The sequence below is a fragment of the Coregonus clupeaformis genome, chromosome 5, assembly GCF_020615455.1.
Source record: "Coregonus clupeaformis isolate EN_2021a chromosome 5, ASM2061545v1, whole genome shotgun sequence".
Taxonomy (NCBI): Eukaryota; Metazoa; Chordata; class Actinopteri; order Salmoniformes; family Salmonidae; genus Coregonus; species Coregonus clupeaformis.
The window spans coordinates 15784600-15810424 of record NC_059196.1 but is presented as its reverse complement, the minus strand read 5'-3'; the positions used below and the strand labels follow the sequence as shown (position 1 = coordinate 15810424).

Below are 25825 nucleotides of genomic sequence, written 5' to 3'. Positions count from 1 at the left end.
AAACGCACCCACACATAGTGACACACGCATGTGACACACAAACAAAAATGCACTCACACACAGTGACACACACGCATGTGACACACAAACACAAACGCACCCACACACACACACGTGACACACAAACACAAACGCACTCACACACAGTGACACAAACGCACCCCACACACACACACACACACACACACACACACACACACACACACACACACGTGACACACAAACACAAACACACCCACACACACGGTGACACACGCATGTGACACAGAAACACAAACGCACCCACACACACACACACACAGTGACACACACACGTGACACACAAACACAAACGCACCCTCACAGTGACACACATGCATGTGACACACAAACACAAACACACCCACACACACAGTGACACACACGCATGAAACACACACATACAAACACACCCACACACACAGTGACACACACACTGTCACACACGCATGTGACACAAACACACCCACCCACACACACACACACACAGTGACACACACACACACACAAACTCACATGCACGTGACACTCACACACATTCTCTCTTTAGCTGCATGACTGGGAGTATATATTAGACAGGGGAAGCTCAATCTGTTCCATCTTGCACTTGATGTACCTGAATGTGGCTAGTGTTCTTCATTTCCATTTCCAGAGATTAATCTGTATAAATTGAACCATCAATCAGGCACTTTATTTATATGGGCTGGCTTTCAAAAGCTATAGACACTTTATTCCCTCTGCGTCAATGGAAGCTTCAAGACACACACAAGCGCATGCATGGAATCACACACACAATCATACACACAGATGAACATACACACAAACATCTGCATAATCTAAACATCTGCAAAATGCCTTTACCCACCCACTCACAAAAACACACAGATTCACTTACACACACACACACACACACACACACACACACACAGAGAAGTAAATACTTCTCCACAGCCACCGCCTGAGATATAACTGGCAGCTAAGCGGACCCACGTTCTCTCTCTCTCCATCTCTCTTTCTCTCCATCTCTCTCTCACAGCAGCCAGGCTGCAGCTGGCGGTGCTCTCACACTGATAAACACACAGCAACGGTTCAACAAGGTCTCTCACGTGCACTCAGGCCACCTACCACTGTCTTCTTTTCACCACAGTCAGAGAAAACTAAACAGGAATGTAGTGTATATGACATGACTTCTATAGTATTGTCCTCCTCAAGGTTTCATGTGAAAGCTTACCTTGACTCGCCCACGGATCCCTTGCATACTGTAGAGAACATTTCTTAGCGAGTGGCTTGTCCAACATTAGCGAATGGAATTGCAGAGCATGAGAGGACAGGGGAGATTGACTGAGTGCGTGAGTGAGAGTGGGAGTGAGAGAGAGAGAGAGAGAGAGAGAGAGAGAGAGAGAGAGAGAGAGAGAGAGAGAGAGAGAGAGAGAGAGAGAGAGAGAGAGAGTGGGAGTGTGTGTGAGAGAGAGAGAGAGAGAGAGAGAGAGAGAGAGAGAGAGTGGGAGTGTGTGTGAGAGAGAGAGAGAGAGAGAGAGAGAGAGAGAGAGAGAGAGAGAGAGAGAGAGAGTGCAAATAGGGGGAGGGTGTAGTAAGAAAGTGGATAGGGGTAATGGAGAAGATGAGATGAGATGAGATGAGATGAGATGAGCGAGCGAGCGAGAGAGAGACACACACTCAAGAGGAGAGTGTGACAGAATGCAGGATGCGTGGGAAGATGTTGTTGCCATGGTGAGGGATACGCCTAAGCTCTTCCTTGGTTGGGTGATGACCTAGAGGAGTGAAGAAAAGAAAGGAAGGGTATGGAAGGGTTAAAGTCAATAGTGTGACACTAGTTGAGGTCTTTAGTACCTTCACCTTAGTCACAGGTCAGTGCAGACACTCACACACCCCCAGGCACGCATGTATGCACGCACAATCCACGCACATGCTCACAACCAAATGAGACTACACTAAGGAGGGGGAACAAACACCATTGATGTCAGCGACACAAAAACAAAAAAAACACACTCTTACATCCACACTCTTCCACATACACACGCAAGCACATACACACACATACAGAAACAAATTCATACTCAGGCACATATGCACACATGCACATTTGGCACACACACAAACAGGGGACCCATGAAAATCAGCTATGCCCAAAGAGCAGGCCAGCCACAGCAGTGCCCCATCAATACTCTAAACAGAGTTCACACGTATCAGCCACTCTAAACTATTTGCTATTGATTTTCCCTGTGGTGTTGTCAGAGCTCTCTGGTAATAACAGAGCATGAACCCCACTATGGGAGTGTATGTGTGTGTTACACAGTGAGCGGAGCAAAGCCTTCGGGACACGTTTAATCAAATCTTCTCCCCAAACACACGTCACACACAAACAGTCAGTCTATTTGTCTGTTTGTTTAATGCTGTGTTCTTTCGGTTTATCTTCTCTACTCTCTAATCTCCAGGCAGTTTAGTGTTGGGGAGAGCCTTTGTGAGTTGTAATTGGTGCGGGTTCTGGGGTTGCCTTGGAAACCCATTTGAGAGGGATCTCTGGAGGACCACCAAAGGTTCGGTTATTGTATAACATAATGCCCAAACAAAAGCAAACAACACAAACATTATACACGATGTGACCGTATTGTCACATTTACACTCACCACACTCAAGGTTTCAAAGTGGAGAGACATTTAAATGAACCAAGCTTTCAAACTGACAATAGAGTGCAGCACTGATTTGTCACAGCCATGATGATGTAACTAATGGCCAGTAGTGTACAATGTTTTTGGTTCATCATAGGTTTGGAATGCAACACGAGTCTATCCATCCAAATGAGAGATATTAAGGTCAGTACAACAACCCCAACTACATGATTGGCTGTAGCTGATTTGAAATTATGCCTGTGCCTATTATTCATATGTCATTGTCTATCAGCAATGAAAAGTGAAACAATATACAAATGCCTTCATTTGTTTTGTGTGTAAAGTTGAGTTTTTTTGTTGTTGAAAGAAATAGCGCCCCATGTGTGCACTGCCGCTAATGCCATATACCCCAGTATGGTACAGGAACGGTATGAAGGTATGAACCTATGGATACCACCCTACCCTAGAGTAGAACTCTACCCTTTCTCTGTGACTGTAAGAGTAGAGTAGAGCTCTACCCTTTCTCTGTGACTAACAGTAGACTAGAGATCTACCCTTTCTCTGTGACTGTAAGAGTAGAGTAGAGCTCTATCCTTAGTCTCTGTGACTGTAAGAGTAGAGTAGAGCCCTAGCCTTTCTCTGTGACTGTAAGAGTAGAGTAGAGCTCTATCCTTTCTCTGTGACTGTAAGAGTAGAGTAGAGCTCTACCCTTTCTCTGTGACTGTGAGAGTAGAGTAGAGCCCTAGCCTGTATCCTGATCACTGACTGCAGCGAACAGTTGATTACTGAGGCTGAATTAGGAAATGAACCAGCCAGCCACACATTGATTCACCTATGGCATTTGTCTAAAATGTCAAATGTCAAAATGTAAATGTCTGAAGAATGTAAATAAGAAAACTAATACCATAATCAACATTACCCTGGGCTGACACATGACACACTCAGGCCGCATCCTAAATGGCACCCTATTCCCTATTTAGTGCACTACTTTTGACCAGGGCATATAGGGCTCTGGTCAAAAGTAGTGCACTATAAAGGGAATAGGTTACCATTTGGGATGCACCCTCCCTCTATTTCTGTTGGGAGATATTCTGAGACATACTGTCAGTTCACAGGCTCTCCATCTCACTGACATGTGCACTGTCTGGGTTCAATCGCCCTAATAACATAACAATGTTTACTAGACAGTCAAATGGTGGCATGGACATCCATACTGTCATAGCGTCATACATCGATGGAATAGTAAACAGCTCTCTCTATCACACACGGCAGGTAGCTTAGTGGTTAAGAGCGTTGTGCCAGTAACCGAAAGGTCGCTGGTTCTAATCCCCGAGCCGACTAGGTGAAAAACCTGTCGATGTGCCCTTGAGCAAGGCACTTAACCCTAATTGCTCCTGTAAGTCGCTCTGGATAAGAGCGTCTGCTAAATGACCAATTTATTACACACTCTCACACACACACACGCGCACGCACACACACACCAATACACCAATAGCCTCGGAAATCCTTGCCCTATATTGTTAACATTGTGGGAGCCAACCTGTCTGCCTAGGGAGGCAACAATGCACGCACACACACATACGCAGGTACACACGTGCATACACACATGCCTACACACATACAAACCTAAAGGTCCCGAATAGTGAAAATCATGTTTTTCATCAAATTTGATATTTAGATTAAATCAGTTCAAAGTAGGGTGACCCAAGTATAATGACTAAAGTGATCATAAAGTTACTGGTCGCCTCCCCCGTGTTAAACACTTGGATTCAGGAGGCAGGTATTACCAAGGATTTACTTACGGCTTTATGCAACGTCACATAAAGTCTGACATTTTATACACCAATGATAGCATCTTATCTTTATTAATTTAAATATATACTGCCTTAAAATCGTCATCACATGTGCGCCTTGTGCGCCTACACTTTGCTTTGGCTTTGTTTACAAATCTTAAGCTAGCTACTAGTAACTAGCTCAAGCAGAAAGTACTACCAAAGATTCTGGTAACCTTTCATTTGTGATGTGAATGTTAGCTAGGAAGCTTCTTACCAGTATGCCGGCAAAAGCACACTGTGTTGTGACTGGATACCATATTGTAAATTTTACGTTACACTATTTTCAGAAGAAGGAAGACATCCGACAGCAGTGGCTGCTTTTCATTTCAGGTGGACGTGCTGCACCAAAAATTAAAATCATGTCACGCATGTACAGTGCAAATTTTTAGTGAAGTTGCTTTATCTTTTAAGGGAGAACATTCGATGGGTATTGCCAGGAAGCAAATTCTGAAGACGGACACTATAGCATCATTGACTATGGATCTTGCAAGCGCTGACCAAAATGTACATTTCAGAGTTTGATGAGTCAGACACGGTAGCCAACATTTTGGGGGATCAGGGGGCTAACGTTAGATAATGCAACTGTGGCTGTGGCTGTGGCTGCTTTGACTTGTGAAAAGTATATTTTCTGTAACCCGTAAGTCACTGTATGGTTTTTGGTCTTCCATCCCTAAGCCCCCTACGTTGAGTCTGAGAACTGCCAGCATGAAGGAATGTTGTCCACAAAAGGAGTATATACAGTGGGGGAAAAAAGTATTTAGTCAGCCACCAATTGTGCAAGTTCTCCCACTTAAAAAGATGAGAGATGCCTGTCATTTTCATCATAGGTACACGTCAACTATGACAGACAAATTGAGAAAAAAAAATCCAGAAAATCACATTGTACGATTTTTAATGAATTTATTTGCAAATTATGGTGGAAAATAAGTATTTGGTCACCTACAAACAAGCAAGATTTCTGGCTCTCACAGACGTGTAACTTCTTCTTTAAGAGGCTCCTCTGTCCTCCACTCGTTACCTGTATTAATGGCACCTGTTTGAACTTGTTATCAGTGTAAAAGACACCTGTCCACAACCTCAAACAGTCACACTCCAAACTCCACTATGGCCAAGACCAAAGAGCTGTCAAAGGACACCAGAAACAAAATTGTAGACCTGCACCAGGCTAGGAAGACTGAATCTGCAATAGGTAAGCAGCTTGGTTTGAAGAAATCAACTGTGGGAGCAATTATTAGGAAATGGAAGACATACAAGACCATTGATAATCTCCCTCGATCTGGGGCTCCACGCAAGATCTCACCCCGTGGGGTCAAAATGATCACAAGAACGGTGAGCAAAAATCCCAGAACCACACGGGGGGACCTAGTGAATGACCTAGAGAGAGCTGGGACCAAAGTAACAAAGCCTACCATCAGTAACACACTACGCCGCCAGGGACTCAAATCCTGCAGTGCCAGACATGTCCCCCTGCTTAAGCCAGTACATGTCCAGGCCCGTCTGAAGTTTGCTAGAGTGCATTTGAATGATCCAGAAGAGGATTGGGAAAATGTCATATGGTCAGATGAAACCAAAATATAACTTTTTGGTCAAAACTCTCAACTCGTCGTGTTTGGAGGACAAAGAATGCTGAGTTGCATCCAAAGAACACCATACCTACTGTGAAGCATGGGGGTGGAAACATCATGCTTTGGGGCTGTTTTTCTGCAAAGGGACCAGGACGACTGATCCGTGTAAAGGAAAGAATGAATGGGGCCATGTATCGTGAGATTTTGAGGGAAAACCTCCTTCCATCAGCAAGGGCATTGAAGATGAAACGTGGCAGGGTCTTTCAGCATGACAATGATCCCAAACACACCGCCCGGGCAACAAAGGAGTGGCTTCGTAAGAATCATTTCAAGGTCCTGGAGTGGCCTAGCCAGTCTCCAGATCTCAACCCCATAGAAAATCTTTGGAGGGAGTTGAAAGTCCGTGTTGCCCAGCGACAGCCCCAAAACATCACTGCTCTAGAGGAGATCTGCATGGAGGAATGGGCCAAAAGTACCAGCAACAGTGAGTGAAAACTTTGTGAAGACTTACAGAAAACGTTTGACCTGTGTCATTGCCAACAAAGGGTATATAACAAAGTATTGAGAAACTTTTGTTATTGACCAAATACTTATTTTCCACCATAATTTGCAAATAAATTCATAAAAAATCCTACAATGTGATTTTCTGGATTTTTTTTTCTCATTTTGTCTGTCATAGTTGACGTGTACCTATGATGAAAATTACAGGCCTCTCTCATCTTTTTAAGTGGGAGAACATGCACAATTGGTGGCTGACTAAATACTTTTTTTCCCCACTGTAGTATTTGTAATTTACCCCTGAAAATCATATTTTGCCATTCCAGTGTGTGGGTTGTTGTCTTACAGTTGATGTAGCTTGTGTCATTGGGGCTAATCACTTTCCATCTCCTTTTGTTTTTACACTATCATCAAGCAGTAATGATAGACATTTTAGAAAATTCAACATCTACTCTGACTGCACAGCTTCCCAGGCAACCACCGAAGCAGGAATGCTGTGATACAAAATCAGCTTCCCAAAGGCAAAGAAGGGGGGATATGATGGGAAGCCTGTGAAGACAGACCTTACATACTGTAAGTCATAGTTATTCATTTCAAATCTGCATCAATTGAGCATTTAAGGCACACAAACCTTTCCAAATACAAACATATAAAAGTTTCTCAAAAAAGTGCACAACCAAATATTGCATATTTCAAATTGAGTACTTCAAAAATACCAGAAAACACATTGTAGATGACTAAATCAATGAATTGTTAGCATCATAAGTAAATAAAAGGAAATTAAATTCACTACCCACTTAATAAACATTTCCCTTTTCAAAAACATTACAGGCTGCGTAGACAGGCTCCTGGATCTCCTCTTCAATGAGGTCACCCTTGGTCCACAGCCATACAGTTGAAGTCGGAAATGTACATACACTTAGGTTGGAGTCATTAAAACTCGTTTTTCAACCACTCCACAAATTTCTTGTTAACAAACTATAGTTTTGGCAAGTCGGTTAGGACATCTACTTTATGCATGACAAGTAATTTTTCCAACAATTGTTTACAGACAGATTATTTCACTTATAATTCACTGTATCACAATTCTAGTGGGTCAGAAGTTTACATACACTATGTTGACTGTGCCTTTAAAAAGCTTGGAAAATTCCAGAAAATGATGTCATGGCTTTAGAAGCTTCTGATAGGCTAATTGACATCATTTGAGTCAATTGGAGGTGTACCTGTGGATGTATTTCAAGGCCTACCTTCAAACATCATGGGAAAATCAAAAGAAATCAGCCAAGACCTCAGAATAAAAATGGTAGACCTCCACAAGTCTGGTTCATCCTTCGGAGCAATTTCCAAACGCCTGAAAGTACCACGTTCATCTGTACAAACAATAGTACGCTAGTATAAACACCATGGGACCACGCAGCCGTCATACCGCTCAGGAAGGAGACGTGTTCTGTCTCCTAGAGATGAACGTACTTTGGTGCAAAAAGTGCAAATCAATCCCAGAACAACAGCAAAGGACCTTGTGAAGATGCTGGAGGAAACAGGTACAAAAGTATCTATATCCACAGTAAAACGAGTCCTATATCGACATAACCTGAAAGGCCGCTCAGCAAGGAAGAAGCCACTGCTCCAAAACCACCATAAAAAAGCCACACTACGGTTTGCAACTGCACATGGGGACAAAGATTGTACTTTTTGGAGAAATGTCCTCTGGTCTGATGAAACAAAAATAGAACTGTTTGGCCATAATTACCATCGTTATGTTTGGAGGAAAAAGGGGGATGCTTGCAAGCCGAAGAACACCATCCCAACCGTGAAGCACGGGGGTGGCAACATCATGATGTGGGGGTGCTTTGCTGCAGGAGGGACTGGTGCCCTTCACAAAATAGATGGCATCATGAGGAAGGAAAATTATGTGGATATATTGAAGCAACATCTCAAGACATCAGTCAGGAAGTTAAAGCTTGGTCGCAAATGGGTCTTCCAAATGGACAATGACCCCAAGCATACTTCCAAAGTTGTGGCAAAATGGCTTAAGGACAACAAAGGCAAGGTATTGGAGTGGCCATCACAAAACCCTGACCTAATTCCTATAGAAAATGTGTGGGCAGAACTAAAAAAAGTGTGTGCGAGCAAGGAGGCCTACAAACCTGACTCAGTTACACCAGCTCTGTCAGGAGGAATGGGCCAAAATTCACCCAACTTATTGTGGGAAGCGTGTGGAAGGCTACCCGAAACGTTTTACCCAAGTTAAACAATTTAAAGGCAATGCTACCAAATACTAATTGAGTGTATGTAAACTTCTGACCCACTGGGAATGTGATGAAATAAATAAATGCTGAAATAAATAATTCTCTCTACTATTATTCTGACATTTCACATTCTTAAAATAAAGTGGTGATTCTAACTGACCTAAGACAGGGAATTTTTACTAGGATAAAATGTCAGGAATTGTGAAAAACTGAGTTTAAATGTATTTGGCTAAGGTGTATGTAAACTTCCGACTTCAACTGTATGTGGGGAAGCTGTGAGCTGTCCATTCCAGGACCCCTGTCTGCTCAGTGTGAGAGGCCTGACAAGGAGGAGGCTATAGCTGGATTTGTCTCCCACCTCAATCTTGGGGGTTGACTGAAGCCAAGTGGGTGACTGAAGCCTGCCTGATTGAAGCGGGGAACATGGGTTCCCCTCCTCTCCCGCTTCCCTCCCCATCAATCTCTGTAGTTGGTTGATTTTCCTAAAGCCTAACGCCTCGATCACGCCGACAGCGTCATTGCGCAAAACGGAACGCAGCATCATCTGGATATGTGTGCAACAAAAGTTCAACATTCACCTTCTGCTACCATTTCTGTCAAGCCGTCTACGCATACAGTTTGATGCATACGTTCGATAGATCCATCGTATGCACCACACAGAAAGCACTGCAACTGCCTCTGCAACGCAATGCTGCAAGGCAAACACAGCGTTCCATTGGAAATGAATGTACTTCTGGTGTACCAAAACGCAATGACACTGTCAGTATGATCAAGGCGTAAGTAATTCACTTTTACGTGATATGACATCACATTTTGTTACTTTGTATTGCTTTTTTCAAGAATTCGGACGGGAGATGAGTGTTACAAATTGTAAGAATTAATGGGTCCTGCACACTGTAGGGTGGCCGGGTGCATATATTAGGCTTATGGCTCTAATATTTTTTTTAAATGTAAAATGATGTCTCACCATTATTTATCACCTTTATTTCTCGTTCATGTTGATCAATATTTCAGCTATGCTGACCTATTGCAAATTATCAAATAAATGTCTGATCAATACAATTCTGAACATATTGTCATTTATAATGCTAATGCAGAGGCACCAATAAAGTGTCCAGTACACTTATTGTATGCTGTTTTCATGTATACTGAACAAAAATATAAACGCAACATGCAACAATTTCTACGATTTTACTGAGTTACAGTTCATATGAGGAAATCAGTCAATTGAAATAAATTCATTAAGCCCTAATCTATGGATATCACATGACTGGGAATACAAATATGAATCTGCTGGTCACATACAGTGGGGAAAAAAAGTATTTAGTCAGCCACCAATTGTGCAAGTTCTCCCACTTAAAAAGATGAGAGAGGCCTGTAATTTTCATCATAGGTACACGTCTACTATGACAGACAAACTGAGAAAAGAAAATCCAGAAAATCATATTGTAGGATTTTTTATGAATTTATTTGCAAATTATGGTGGAAAATAAGTATTTGGTCAATAACAAACATTTCTCAATACTTTGTTATATACCCTTTGTTGGCAATGACACAGGTCAAACGTTTTCTGTAAGTCTTCACAAGGTTTTCACACACTGTTGCTGGTATTTTGGCCCATTCCTCCATGCAGATCTCCTCTAGAGCAGTGATGTTTTGGGGCTGTCGCTGGGCAACACGGACTTTCAACTCCCTCCAAAGATTTTCTATGGGGTTGAGATCTGGAGACTGGCTAGGCCACTCCAGGACCATGAAATGCTTCTTACGAAGCCACTCCTTCGTTGCCCGGGTGGTGTGTTTGGGATCATTGTCATGCTGAAAGACCCAGCCACGTTTCATCTTCAATGCCCTTGCTGATGGAAGGAGGTTTTCACTCAAAATCTCACGATACATGGCCCCATTCATTCTTTCCTTTACACGGATCAGTCGTCCTGGTCCCTTTGCAGAAAAACAGCCCCAAAGCATGATGTTTCCACCCCCATGCTTCACAGTAGGTATGGTGTTCTTTGGATGCAACTCAACATTCTTTCTCCTCCAAACACGACGAGATGAGTTTTTACCAAAATGTTCTATTTTGGTTTCATCTGACCATATGACATTCTCCCAATCCTCTTCTGGATAATCCAAATGCAGTCTAGCAAACTTCAGACGGGCCTGGACATGTACTGGCTTAAGCAGGGGGACACGTCTGGCACTGCAGGATTTGAGTCCCTGGCGGCGTAGTGTGTTACTGATGGTAGGCTTTGTTACTTTGGTCCCAGCTCTCTGCAGGTCATTCACTATGTCCCCCGTGTGGTTCTGGGAGTTTTACTCACCGTTCTTGTGATCATTTTGACCCCACGGGGTGAGATTTTGCGTGGAGCCCCAGATCGAGGGAGATTATCAGTGGTCTTGTATGTCTTCCATTTCCTAATAATTGCTCCCACAGTTGATTTCTTCAAACCAAGCTGCTTACCTATTGCAGATTCAGTCTTCCCAGCCTGGTGCAGGTCTACAATTTTGTTTCTGGTGTCCTTTGACAGCTCTTTGGTCTTGGCCATAGTGGAGTTTGGAGTGTGACTGTTTGAGGTTGTGGACACGTGTCTTTTATACTGATAACAAGTTCAAACAGGTGCCATTAATACAGGTAACGAGTGGAGGACAGAGGAGCCTCTTAAAGAAGAAGTTACAGGTCTGTGAGAGCCAGAAATCTTGCTTGTTTGTAGGTGACCAAATACTTATTTTCCACCATAATTTGCAAATAAATTCATAAAAAATCCTACAATGTGATTTTCTGGATTTTTTTCCCTCAATTTGTCTGTCATAGTTGACGTGTACCTATGATGAAAATTACAGGCCTCTCTCATCTTTTTAAGTGGGAGAACATGCACAATTGGTGGCTGACTAAATACTTTTTTTCCCCACTGTATACCTTTAAAAAAAAAAGGTAAGGGCGTGGATCAGAAAACCTGTCAGTATCTGGTGTGACCACTTGCCTCATGCAGCGCGACACATATCCTTCACATTGAGTTGATCAGGGTGTTGATTGTGGCCTGTGGAATGTTGTCCCACTGCTCTTAATGGCTGTGCAAAGTTGCTGAATATTGGCGGGAACTGGAACACACTGTCGTACACATCAATCCAGAGCATCCTAAACATGCTCAATTGGTGACATGTCCGGTGAGTATGCAGGCCATGGAAGAACTTGGACATATTCACCTTCCAGGAATTGTGTCCAGATTTTTGCAAAATGGGGCCATGCATTATCATGCTGAAACATGAGGTGATGGCAGCGGATGAATGGCACGACAATGGGCCTCAGGATCTCGTCACGGTATCTCTGTGCATTCAAATTGCCGTAGATAAAATGCAATTGTGTCCGTTGTCCGTAGCTTATGCCTGCCCATACCATAACCCCACCGCCTCCATGGGGCACTCTGTTCACAACGTTGACATCAGCAAAACCGCCCACACGAAGCCATACACGTGGTCTGCGGTTGTGAGGCCGATTGGACGTACTGCCAAATTCTCTAGAGAAATTAACATTAAAATATCTGGAAACAGCTCTGGTGGACATTCATGCAGTCAACATGCCAATTGCATGCTCCCTCAAAACTTGAGACATCTGTGGCATTGTGTTGTGTGACAAAACTGCACAAGGTGCACCTGTGTAATGATTGTGCTGTTTAATCAGCTTCTTGATATGCCACACCTGTCAGGTGGATGGATTATCTTGGCAAAGGAGAAATGCTCACTAATTTGTGCACAAAGTTTGAGAGAAATAAGCTTTTTGTGCATATGGAACATTTCTGGGATCTTTTATTTCAGCTCATGAAACATGGGACCAACACTTTACATGTTGCGTTTATATTTTTGTTCAGTGTAGTTACAAAATAATAGAAATGAAATGATGTATTGCTGCTGTTTGTCTGATATCCAACACATAATCAGCTCTGTTGACCATGAGAGCCTTTTGCAGAGAAAATGGGTTGAGGCATAATATTTAGGCTCGGGATGACATGTGGTCCATTGTTTACATTGTCATCAATTACATGTGGCTCATTGTTTACCTTGTCATCAATTGTTACCTGGCAATGACCACAGGTTTCAAAGAGCTGTCAGTCAAGGCGAGCTTGTTATGTTCTCAGTTGAAGCTGACGTTTATTTCAACAATTAGCATCTCAAAATACAACGGAAATAGAACCATCAAATCACCTAGTCATTTCCGATAAAAAAAACATATCAACAAAATAGACTGTCCAATCGATGATACGAATACGAACACAACACAACATTCCCCCCTCTCTTTTAAACTAGGCATGAAAGGAGGTGATAAAGTCTTGAAGGTGAGCAGGTCGAGAGTGTACCCTTACAGGCCGCAGAACGGGTGCTGCAACGTCAGAGGTGATTTTAGAGGTGATAAGTTCGACAAATCGGGTGAAAAAAGCCGCTTCCCCACATGACATTTCTCCCACTTTCACTATGACACAGTAGCTTTCACTTCCCCACCCGCCATTTTTAAAAAGGCGGAGCTCCATTGCGTTCTTCAATCGTGCAGAAACGGGCAGCATGAAGGTCTCGTCATTGATTTGGCTGGAAAGGGGAGAAATTGTGCTTTACAATGGTATTCATATTACAGTTGACCTGGAAGTATTACGTTTTAGGGGCGCTAAAATAAGGTTAAATGTACGGAACAGCGCGATGTACAAAAGTGCGTTAGCTACGGTTAGTGTGTAGGGCCTGGCTATCCCTAAAAAGGGCCATGCATGCACAGTAAAACAACACAGCATCACATTTCAAATTATAACTGGTTTTGATGCACTTGAACATGAGTAGAAAAAGTGTTTATTTCCATGTAACGATGTAGGCTAGCACCGCAATGGACCCCTAAATTAGGTTATTACCGTGAATCCGTCGCAACAGGGTCACCAACGACGGGTTTTTATAGGCCATTTGGTGGCGCGCCTCTCACAGCTGCAGAGGAATGGAGAGGGGGAGTCATGGAGTCGATGCTTTCTGTTTCTATTATGATTAACAGACAAGTGAAACTCAGACCGTGCTCACAAACTATATTTCCCATAGCTCCGTGAAATCAGCGGCATTAAGCGACATTAACGGGTCCAAATCGCGCAAAAAGCTTCAAAAATAAAAGTCCTCCGTTTACTTGAACACAATATCACAAATTGTAGTTAGTAGCCTATATTTTGCCTGTTTCAAGATGCGTTCTGTATTTCTAATCCTACCCTTCCCTTTTCATGCTATTTAGGAGGGATTGAGGCTTATTGTTGAGTTCTAGTGGTTATTTGTAAATAGGTACTCTGCCAAGGTGGGTAAATGAAATAAAAAATGTAATCAGTGCATGTTCAAAAACGTAATAAGGGACAATAAAAGGGATATCGAAATGTGTATTAACAAATCACATAAGTTGTAGGACTCTGTGTGCAATAATAGTGTTGTCGTCTCTGTACCCCACACGTATCTGTAAGGTCCCTCAGTCAAGCAGTGCATTTCAAACACAGATTCAAACATCAAAGACTAGGGAGGTTTTCCAATGTTTAGCAAAGAAGGGCACCTATTGGTAGATTTAAAAATAAAGCAGACATTGAATATCCCTCTGAGCGTGGTGAAGTTATTAATTACATTTTGGATGGTGTATCAATACACCCAGTCACTACAAAGATACAGGCATCCTTCCTAACTCAGGTGCCAGAGAGGAAGGAAACTGCTCAGGGAATTCACCATGAGGCCAATGGTGACTAAAACAGTTACAGAGTTTAATGGCTGTGATAGGAGAAAACTGAGGATGGATCAACAACATTGTAGTTACTCCACAATATTACCCTAATTGACAGGGTGAAAAGAAGGAAGCCTGTACAGAATAAACATATTCCAAAACATGCATCCTGTTTTCAACAAGGCACTAAAGTAATACTGCAAAAAAATGTGGCAAAGCAATTCACTTTTTGTCCTGAATACAAAGTGTTATGTTTGGGGAAAATCCAATGCAACACATTACTGAGTAACTACCACTCTCCATATTTTCAAGCGTAGTGGTGGCTGCATTATGTTATGGCTAAGCTTGTAATCGTTAAGGACTGGGGAGTTTTTCAGGATAAAAAAAAGAAATGGAATAGAGCTAAGCACAGGCAAAATCCTAGACGAAAACATGGTTCCATCTGCTTTCCACCAGACACTGGGAGATTAATTCACCTTTCAGCAGAACAATAACCTAAAACACAAGGCCAAATCTAAACTGGAGTTGCTTACCAAGAAGACAGTGAATGTTCCTGAGTGGCCAAGTTACAGTTTTGACTTAAATCTGCTAGAAAATGTATAGCAAGACCTGAAAATGATTGTCTAGCAATGATCAACAACCAATTTGCAGAGATGAATCATTTTTTAAAGAATAATGGGCAAATGTTGCATTATCCAGGTGTGGAAAGCTCTTAGAGACTTACCCAGTAAGACACAGCTGTGATCACTGCCAAAGGTGATTTTAACATGTATTGACTCAGGGGGTTGAATACTTATCTAATCAAGATATTTTTTTTTACAAATGTTAGAATTTTTCTTCCACTTTGACATTGCAGAGTATTTTGTGTAGATCGTTGACAAAAAATTACAAATCCATTTTATTCCCACTTTGTAACACAACAAAATGTGGAGAAGGTCAAGCGGGTGAATACTTTCTGAAAGCCCTGTAAATGGATCCTAACCTCCCACACATAGGCTTCTTTCTGTCTCTGACACTAAAACTGAAACTAAATCATATAAAAATGAAATAGATGTTTTAAATAAAACGTAAACTAAATAAAAACTAGTAAAGTGGATCTGAAAACTAACTGAAATTAAACTGAATTCCAAATAAAAATAGTTAAAATAATAGAAATAAAAACGAATATAAAAACATAAAACTATAATAACCTTGGTACAAATGGGCCTTGAGAGTAAAGACATTATAAGGAGAAGTGACGCCGCAGCTGACCAGGACCTCTCAGCCCAAGTCCTCTGTGAACTTCCTGACTTTGAGCAAGTCCTCAGTTTTGACTGTGGGTCGCGTGGTGGTGGATAGTGAGCGCAGCATGTCAGACTGGTGGGCAGAGGGACACACAAAGAAGACAAAATTATGAGCATGGTTCAGCAATTACACAAATGTGAGAGACAGTTTACAATGCCTGGACGTGTATGTTGAAACAGCATCTTCCAGTATGTTTGTGAGCAGTGAAGGTCAGTGAACATAATGAGAATGTCTGTGCTGTGAATGTGTGTTTCTCACCATGCAGACGATGGGCTCCAGCAGCTTGTCGCTAGGCAAATCCACCAGGTCAATTCTATGGATGGCAAGCACTGGGTCAGAAGGTAATCCACCATCAATTGACTGTTGGCACCAGATGGCCCTCGTACCTATAGTACCATCACAAACAAAAAACTCTTAAATCTCCTCAATAGTGGAGAAAAATAAACACCTTAAGTGTGGTATGCAAGAGTCGACTGCAATAGACTTACTATATCATGTGTACAAATTACCTTTTTGAAGTGTGTGGCTTACTGCACTTTCCTGACAGGCTTCATGAGGGCATCTCGTACAATGATGCTACTGTCGGCCCCCTGAGTAGCCTTCTGTCTTTTTGCGAGCTTACACAGGTCTGCATCACTCAGGCTGTGGGTCGTGTTGCCCAGGTGCAGCCAGAACATCTGGGACCTAGCGGGCTCCTCTGGGAGAGATATATACTGTAGATACATTACTCAAACCTGATGGTGACATAATGCACTGATTAGAATGGTTGATCATTATTATTATTGTATCCGTTCGTTTTTTTGTTATCTGTTAGTTTTTTTGTTTTTGCGTGAACAGTACAACACAAAACATTTCCCGTTTAATATCTATTGTTCTACAAGCATTTCAAGAAAAATTTAGCAGAGTTAGTCATTTTACATTTACATTTACATTTTAGTCATTTAGCAGACGCTCTTATCCAGAGCGACTTACAGGAGCAATTAGGGTTAAGTGCCTTGCTCAAGGGCACATCGACAGATTTTTCACCTAGTCGGCTCGGGGATTAGAACCAGCGACCTTTCGGTTACTGGCACTACGCTCTTAACCACTAAGCTACCTGCCCTGAGAAACTTCAATTAACCACCTTCCATGTTCCAACACACAAACTGGAAATGTAAGGGTCTGGTTAGTTTTATAAAGATGAATGACAACCCACCCACACACACTGACCCCTGTGTTTAGTTCTGAACTGCACGTCGTCGTGGCTGAAGAGGTGGACGGGTGTCGGCTGCGGTGGCCATCTGCAGACAGGTAGCTCCGCCCCACACAGGAAACTTCCTTATAAGGAGGGGGAAGGAGGGGCTCTCACTGCTCTGGGAGCAGTCACTGAACACATCTAGAGAGAGAGAGAGAGGAAGGGGTTAACGCTCAACACTTCTCAGCCAAAAATGCTGCAGCACATATCTGTAGTATGCATTATCCTTGAACTTTTCTTTAGCAAAGAAAAAGGCTAACCTACCTTTGGCCAGGTTATGAAACAACTGGACAAACTCCTTCATGGAAAGCTTGGTCTCTGTCTCACTCTCCATCTTCGACAGCATCTTACAGCCTGCCAGAGCACTAAGGACAAGACTCCCCTGCCTGGGGGGGAAGAGAGAGAGAGAGAGAGAGGGAGAGAGAGAGAGAGAGGGTGAGAGAGAGAGGGTGAGAGAGAGAGAGAGAGAGAGAGAGAGAGAGAGAGAGAGAGAGAGAGAAATAATTTAGGCTCTTGAAACGCATCAGTGTTAGATGTGCTGTAATTTTTTACAGATTGCTTATGAGGATAAAGCACCCAAACACTTATTGAGACATGATTTTGAGGAGAAATGCTCACTAACAGGGATCTAAACAAATTTGTGCACAAAATGAGAGAAATAAGATTTTTGTGCATATGGAACATTTCTGGGATCTTTTATTTCAGCTAATGAAACATGTTGTGTTTATATTTTTTGTTCAGTATATATTGTTTATATTTTCAATAAATGTATGTTTAAGTAACTTTAAACAATATTTGTGTGATTTTAAAATCAGAAAAACGTCTTGTTTCTTCAGGTGGACTTTTATTTAGAAAATTAGCCGTATGATCACGACCTCAATGTCACTAGGTTCACAATGTTATTTCCTATGTCACCTGGGGCGAGTTGGGCGAGTTGCACCAGTTGGGCATAAAGAAATTGGTTTTCTGTGCTAGGTCGGGCGTAGCTATTTCTGATTTTGGGATCAACATTTACACCTATTCCGCGATGGCAGACACGGAAGAAGACACAACCCGTGTCTGTGACCAGTGGTGAGATAATTAAAACATTTCAATATTTAAAAAGTTAAATTTGAAAGCATAAAAGTAACAGTGGATATTCTTCAGCATTTATTGGTAGAATATATACATCGGCTACTTATTTTCCTAAAGACCTAGTTTGTTGAGAGACTGTTCACTTCATAATAAGATACATTGTCAATAATATTCACAGGGCTGCCATAATTTCAGGTTAACAAGAGGCATTTCAGTCAATACATGGTATGAAATCCTAGTCTGGAATCTTTGAAAGTGAAAGTGCTCGAACAGATCACAGTAGAGCTGCCCTTGACATTCGCTTCAGCTCAATGTTCTGTTCGTTTACGATCACACAAAATACCCAATTTTCATACTTGAGTAAAAGTAAATATACCTTAATTAATTTTAAGTTCCTTATACTGTATAAAGCAAACCAGACTGCATCATTTTCTTGTTTTTTATTTATTTACGGACAGCCAGCTCCAACACTCAGACATATGTGGTTAGTGAGGCAGTAGGGATGACTAGGGATGTTATCTTAATAAGTTTGTGAATTAGACAATTTTTCTGTCCTGCTAAGCATTCCAAATGTAAGGAGTACTTTTGGGTGTCAGGGAAAATGTATGGAGTAAAATGTACATAATTGTCTTTAGGAATGTAGTGAAGTAAAAGTTGTCAAAAATATAAAAAGTCAAGTAAAGTACAGATACCCCAAAAAACTACTTAAGTAGTACTTTCAAGTATTTTTACTGAAGTACTTTAAACCACTGCACACACAAGTCTGTGGTCTTGTCGCGCCTCTTAACACTCCTCCTGTGCTCGTGTTCACCGTCAGTCACAAGAAGGTGGCTGTGTCCAACTTTGCCTTGCATGAGTCCCACTGCCAGCGGTTCCTATGCCTGTGTCCAGCCTGTGATGAGTCTGTTCCCAGAGAGCTATTGGAGCAGCACCATCAGGACCAGCACAGCCAGGTAAACCACTCTGCTCTAATGAAGCCAGGACCACTTCCTAATACTTGAGTAGATGTTGATAGATCAAAGGCCCGATTGCTTATTTTCAATATATTATCGCTCCGTCACTCCCACAGGTGAAATGCACCAAGTGCAACAAAAAGGTGGAGCGTTGCCAGCTCCTGGACCATGAGGTGAGACTGCTCAACGGTCACCGGCATTGCCACACACATCAAATCAAATGTTATTTGTCACATGCGCCAAATACAACAGGTGTAGACATTACCATGAAATGCTTACTTACAGCCCTTAACCAACAATACATTTATTTTTTCATAAAAAAGTAAAATAAAACAACAAAAAAGTGTTGCGAAAAAAAGAGCAGAAGTAAAATAAAATAACAGTAGGGAGGCTATATACAGGGGGGTCCTGGTGCAGAGTCAATGTGCGGGGGGCACCGGCTAGTTGAGGTAGTTGAAGTAATATGTACATGTGGGTAGAGTTAAAGTGACTATGCATAAATAATTAACAGAGTAGCAGCACCGTAAAAAGATGGGGGGGCAGTGCAAATACACTGCTCCAAAAAATAAAGGGAACACTTAAACAACACAATGTAACTCCAAGTCAATCACACTTCTGTGAAATCAAACTGTCCACTTAGGAAGCAACACTGATTGACAATACATTTCACATGCTGTTGTGCAAATGGAATAGACAACAGGTGGAAATTATAGGCAATTAGCAAGACACCCCCAATAAAGGACTGGTTTTGCAGCTGGTGACCACAGACCACTTCTCAGTTCCTATGCTTCCTGGCTGATGTTTTGATCACTTTTGAATGCTGGTGGTGCTTTCACTCTAGTGGTAGCATGAGACGGAGTCTACAACCCACACAAGTGGCTCAGGTAGTGCAGCACATCCAGGATGGCACATCAATGCGAGCTGTGGCAAGAAGGTTTGCTGTGTCTGTCAGCGTAGTGTCCAGAGCATGGCGGCGCTACCAGGAGACGGGCCAGTACATCAGGAGACGTGGAGGAGGCCGTAGGAGGGCAACAACCCAGCAGCAGGACTGCTACCTCCGCCTTTGTGCAAGGAGGAGCAGGAGGAGCACTGCCAGAGCCCTGCAAAATGACCTCCAGCAGGCCACAAATGTGCAAGTGTCTGCTCAAACGGTCAGAAACAGACTCCATGAGGGTGGTATGAGGGCCCGACGTCCACAGGTGGGGGTTGTGCTTACAGACCAACACCGTGTAGGACGTTTGGCATTTGCCAGAGAACACCAAGATTGGCAAATTCGCCACTGGCGCCCTTTGCTCTTCACAGATGAAAGCAGGTTCACACTGAGCACGTGACAGACGTGACAGAGTCTGGAGACGCCGTGGAGAACGCTCTGCTGCCTGCAACATCCTCCAGCATGACCGGTTTGGCGGTGGGTCAGTCATGGTGTGGGGTGGCATTTCTTTGGGGGGCCGCACAGCCCTCCATGTGCTCGCCAGAGGTAGCCTGAGTGCCATTAGGTACCGAGATGAGATCCTCAGACCCCTTGTGAGACCATATGCTGGTGCGGTTGGCCCTGGGTTCCTCCTAATGCAAGACAATGCTAGACCTCATGTGGCTGGAGTGTGTCAGCAGTTCCTGCAAGAGGAAGGCATTGATGCTATGGACTGGCCCGCCCATTCCCCAGACCTGAATCCAATTGAGCACATCTGGGACATCATGTCTCGTTCCATCCACCAACGCCACATTGCACCACAGACTGTCCAGGAGTTGGCGGATGCTTTAGTCCAGGTCTGGGAGGAGATCCCTCAGGAGACCATCCGCCACCTCATCAGGAGCATGCCCAGGCGTTGTAGGGAGGTCATACAGGCACGTGGAGGCCACACACACTACTGAGCCTCATTTTGACTTGTTTTAAGGACATTACATCAAAGTTGGATCAGCCTGTAGTGTGGTTTTCCACTTTAATTTTGAGGGGGACTCCAAATCCAGACCTCCATGGGTTGATACATTTGATTTCCATTGATAATTTTTGTGTGATTTTGTTGTCAGCACATTCAACTATGTAAAGAAAAAAGTATTTAATAATATTATTTCATTCATTCAGATCTAGGATGTGTTATTTGAGTGTTCCCTTTATTTTTTTGAGCAGTGTAGTCAGGGTAGCCATGATTAGCTGTTCAGGAGTCTTATGGCTTGGGGGTAGAAGCTGTTGAGAAGCCTTTTGGACCTAGACTTGGCGCTCCGGTACCGCTTGCCGTGCGGTAGCAGAGAGAACAGTCTATGACTAGGGTGGCTGGTCTTTGACAATTTTGAGGGCCTTCCTCTGACACCGCCTGGTATAGAGGTCCTGGATGGTAGGAAGCTTGGCCCCAGTGATGTACTGGGCCATACGTACTACCTCCGTAGTGCCTTGTGGTCGGAGGCCGAGCAGTTGCCATACCAGGTGTTGATGCAACCAGTCAGGATGCCCTCGATGGTGCAGCTGTAGAACTTTTTGAGGATCTGAGGACCCATGCCAAATCTTTTCAGTCTCCTGAGTGGGAATAGACTTTGTCGTGCCCTCTTCACGACAGTCTTGGTGTGTTTGGACCATGATAGTTTGTTGGTGATGTGGACACCAAGGAACTTGAAGCTCTCAACCTGTTCCACTACAGCCCCGTCGATGAGAATGGGGGTGTGCTCAGTCCTCTTTTTTTCCCCTGTAGTCCACAATCATCTCCTTTGTCTTGGTCACGTTGAGGGAGAGGTTGGTATCCTGGCACCACACGGCCAGGTCTCTGACCTCCTCCCTATAGGCTGTCTCATCGTTGTCGGTGATCAGGCCTACCACTGTTGTGTCGTCGGCAAACTTAATGATGGTGTTGGAGTCGTGCCTGGCCATGCAGTCATGGGTGAACAGGGAGTACAGGAGGGGACTGAGCACGCACCCCTGAGGGGCCCCCGTGTTGAGGATCAGCGTGGCAGATGTGTTGTTACCTACCCTTACCACCTGGGGGCGGCCCGTCAGGAAGTCCAGGATCCAGTTGCAGAGGGAGGTGTTTAGACCCAGGATCCTTAGCTTAGTGATGAGCTTTGAGGGCACTATGGTGTTGAACGCTGAGCTGTAGTCAATGAATAGCATTCTCACGTAGGTGTTCCTGTTGTCCAGGTGCGAAAGGGCATTGTGGAGTGCAATAGAGATCATCTGTGGATCTGTTGGGGCGGCAGTATGCAAATTGGAGTGGGTCTAGGGTTTCTGGGATAATGGTGTTGATGTGAGCCATGACCAGCCTTTCAAAGCACTTCATGGCTACAGACGTCAGTGCTACGGGTCGGTAGTCATTTAGGCAGGTTATCTTAGTGTCCTTGGGCACGGGGACTATGGTGGTCTGCTTGAAACATGTTGGTATTAGACTCAGTCAGGGACATGTTGAAAATGTCAGTGAAGACACTTGCCAGTTGGTCAGCACATGCTCGGAGTACACGTCCTGGTAATCCATCTGGCCATGCGGCCTTGTGAAAGTTGACCTGCTTAAAAGTCTTACTCACGTTGGCTACGGAGAGCTTGATCACATAGTCATCCGGAACAGCTGGTGCTCTCATGCATGCTTCAGTGTTGCTTGCCTCGAAGCGAGCATAGAAGTGGTTTAGCTCGTCTGGTAGGCTTGTGTCACTGGGCAGCTCGCGGCTGTGCTTTCCTTTGTAGTCTTTAATCGTTTTCAAGCCCTGCCATATCCAACGAGCGTCAGAGCCGGTGTAGTACGATTCAATCTTAGTCCTGTATTGACTCTTTGCCTGTTTGATGGTTCGTCGGAGGGCATAGCGGGATTTCTTATAAGCGTCCGGGTTAGAGTCCCGCTCCTTGAAAGCGGCAGCTCTACCCTTTTAGCTCAGTGCGGATGTTGCCTGTAATCCATGGCTTCTGGTTGGGGTATGTACATACAGTCACTGTGGGGACGACGTCATCGATGCACTTATTGATGAAGCCAGTGACTGATGTGGTGTACTCCTCAATGCTATATGAAGAATCCCGGAACATGTTCCAGTCTGTGCTAGCAAAACAGTCCTGTAGCTTAGCATCTGCGTCATCTGACCACTTTTTTATTAACCGAGTCACTGGTGCTTCCTGCTTTAGTTTTTGCTTATAAGCAGGAATCAGGAGGATAGAGTTATGGTCAGATTTGCCAAATGGAGGGCGAGGGAGAGCTTTGTATGCGTCTTTGTGTGTGGAGTAAAGGTGGTCTAGAGTTTTTTTTCCTCTGGTTGCACATTTAACATGCTGGTAGAAATTAGGTGGAATGGATTTAAATTTCCCTGCATTAAAGACCCCGGCCACTAGGAGCGCTGCCTCTGGATGAGCGTTTTCCTGTTTACTTATGGCCTTATACAGCTTGTTGAGTGCAATCTTAATGCCAGCATTGGTTTGTGGTGGTAAATGGACAGCTATGAAAAAGATAGATGAAAACTCTCTTGGTAAATAGTGTGGTCTACAGCTTATCATAAGATACTCTACCTCAGGCGAGCAAAACCTCGAGACTTCCTTAGTATTTGATTTTGTGCACCAGCTGCTGTTTACAAATATACACAGACCGCCACCCCTTGTCTTACCAGAGTCAGCCGTTCTATCCTGCTGATGTAGCATATATCCCATCAGCTGTATGTTGTCCATGTCATCGTTCAGCCACAACTCTGTGAAACATAAGATATTACAGTTTTTAATGTCCCGTTGGTAGGATAACCGTAATCTTAGGTCCTCTAATTTATTTTCAAATGATTGAACATTGGCTAATAGGATTGATGGGAGAGGCAGTTTATTCGCTCGCCGTCGGATCCTTACAAGGCACCCCGACCTACGTCCACGATATCTCCGTCTCTTTCTCCTGCGAATGATGGGGATTTGGGCCTTGTTGGGTGCCTGTAGGATATCCTTCGCGTCCGACTCATTGATGAAAAAAATCTTCGTCCAATACGAGGTGAGTAATCGCTGTCCTGATATCCAGAAAGCTCTTTTTGGTTATAAGAGACGATGGCAGAAACATTATGTACAGAATAAATAACAAATAATGCGAAAAAACACACATAATAGTACAATTGGTTAGAGGGCTGTAAAACGGCAGCCATCTTCTCCGGCGCCATCTCAATGCTAACATACGCCATGACAATGCTGTTTCAGTGAAAGGATTGTGATTAGTTCCTCTGCATGATCGTCATAGTCAAACTGTAATTGATACAGGTGTATAATAACGACTGTCATACAGAATAAAATCACTCCTCCCACCCCTCTCTCTCAGTCGGACGAGTGTAAGGCAAGGCTGCAGTGCTGTGAGTTCTGCCAGTTGGAGCTGCCGCTGTCGGCCATGGCGGAGCACAGTGTGGCGTGTGGCAGTCGCACCGAGTGCTGCTCCGACTGCGGACGCTACGTCACTCTGAGGGACCAGACGGAGCATTCCCAGATCTGCCCTGACCTCTATGTTCCCGATAACCCCTCCCCGCCATCCTCCAACAGTGAGGCTAACCCCTACACTTAAGTTGATGTAATATTCAACACATTGGAAAATGGAAATCATAATCACTATCCAGTCAGATGAGATTGACACAATGGTGTTCAATGTTATGTTATATTCAAATTAATGTGGTATTTTCTGTATGCAGGCAGTCGAACAGCAGTGGTTTGCAGGAGCTGTATGAGGTCTTTCCCATTGGAGAAGATGGCGGAACATCAGGTATGTTCTTATTCCACAGCATGAACCCAAGTTATCGTTGTCAGATCATTCCTGCCTATATTAAGCCTACTCCTGGACAAACAAGCATTCTCAATGCAGATTCTCCATGGAAAGAGCTTTGTGTTTAAATCACTTGTTCCACTCTCTTCCCCCACTGCTAGCTGGAGTGTGTCCACACATCAGAAGAGGCTGAAGGTGATGATGATGATGATGGCAGCCACAAACAGGAGCAGCCCAGTCCTCTTTTGACCAATTCTATGAAGTCTGCATTGTTCTCAGCCCAAGGCAGGAGGCAAGAGGAGGGGGGAGAGGGGGATGTTGACCAGATCAGCACCTGTCCCCACTGTCACCTGGCTCTCCCCGTAGTCACACTACGATGGCATGAGGTACAGCTGTGTCCCAAAAACACAGAACCCTTCTGGGTTGGGTCAATTTCATTTCAATTCAGTCTCCAACCCTAACAAACTAACTGTATATTTTGTTTCTCCTTTCAGGCCAAATGTCAGATCCATGTCAACTTGAAATGAGACACGTGCTCTGAACTTCTGAAGGAACACTCCATGGTGAATTGGTGTAGTGGTTGACAAGTTAGTAATAACACAATTAACAGGGTTAGTCGTGATTTATTTTAGAAAATCTGTATTTCAGAGGCAGTTTAGTTATTTCTGGTGATTGGATGGGTTGGGTAATAGTAAGAGATTATTACTTATTACATTAGTCAGGATTCTTCTCTCTACAAGAGGACAATAGTCCTATTTTATGATTGTTATATAATACATAGTTTACAACTGAAATACAGTATGTTCTGAAAATGGGAATGTGTTCTCCATCATTAAACTCTTCAAAAGTTTTACATTTTAATATTTGTTTACTAATGTACATAACTGATTTACAATAAAATGGTTTGCTCTATACACACTTAAGGAGATTATATATTTTTTATAATAGGTCCAAATGCTATGAGCCATCCAGTTTTATCTTCTCCTATTGTGATGTCATAAGGTGTCCCTTTGGTTTCATGGTGACAACAATAAAAGCTGTGAAGGTTCCAGAGCTTCAGTTTTGGTGTCTAGTCATTTCCAGGTGATAAC

At 43.4% G+C, this 25825-nt stretch overlaps 2 protein-coding genes and 1 pseudogene across 2 annotated transcripts in view; 1 reads left to right on the top strand and 2 right to left on the bottom strand.

Moving 5' to 3' along the window:
- Positions 1-1380, bottom strand: part of LOC121563328 (rap1 GTPase-activating protein 2) — a 97582-nt gene extending 96202 nt beyond the window's left edge. Inside the window, exon 1 of the mRNA XM_041875288.2 lies at positions 1250-1380. Coding sequence (XP_041731222.1) covers positions 1250-1290 — 41 coding nt within the window. The 5' untranslated portion in view covers positions 1291-1380. The remainder of the gene's footprint in view (positions 1-1249) is intronic.
- A 14388-nt stretch (positions 1381-15768) lies between these two features.
- LOC121557139 lies at positions 15769-17360 on the bottom strand (annotated as a pseudogene).
- A 586-nt stretch (positions 17361-17946) lies between these two features.
- On the top strand, positions 17947-25787 carry LOC121567094 (XIAP-associated factor 1). Its single transcript, XM_041877036.1, has 7 exons — positions 17947-18097; positions 18918-19053; positions 19170-19226; positions 24303-24516; positions 24664-24734; positions 24896-25120; positions 25229-25787. The coding sequence occupies exons 1-7, from the start codon at positions 18054-18056 to the stop codon at positions 25259-25261; spliced, it is 780 nt and encodes a 259-aa protein (XP_041732970.1). The 5' UTR covers positions 17947-18053; the 3' UTR covers positions 25262-25787.
- The last annotated feature ends 38 nt before the right edge of the window (positions 25788-25825 follow it).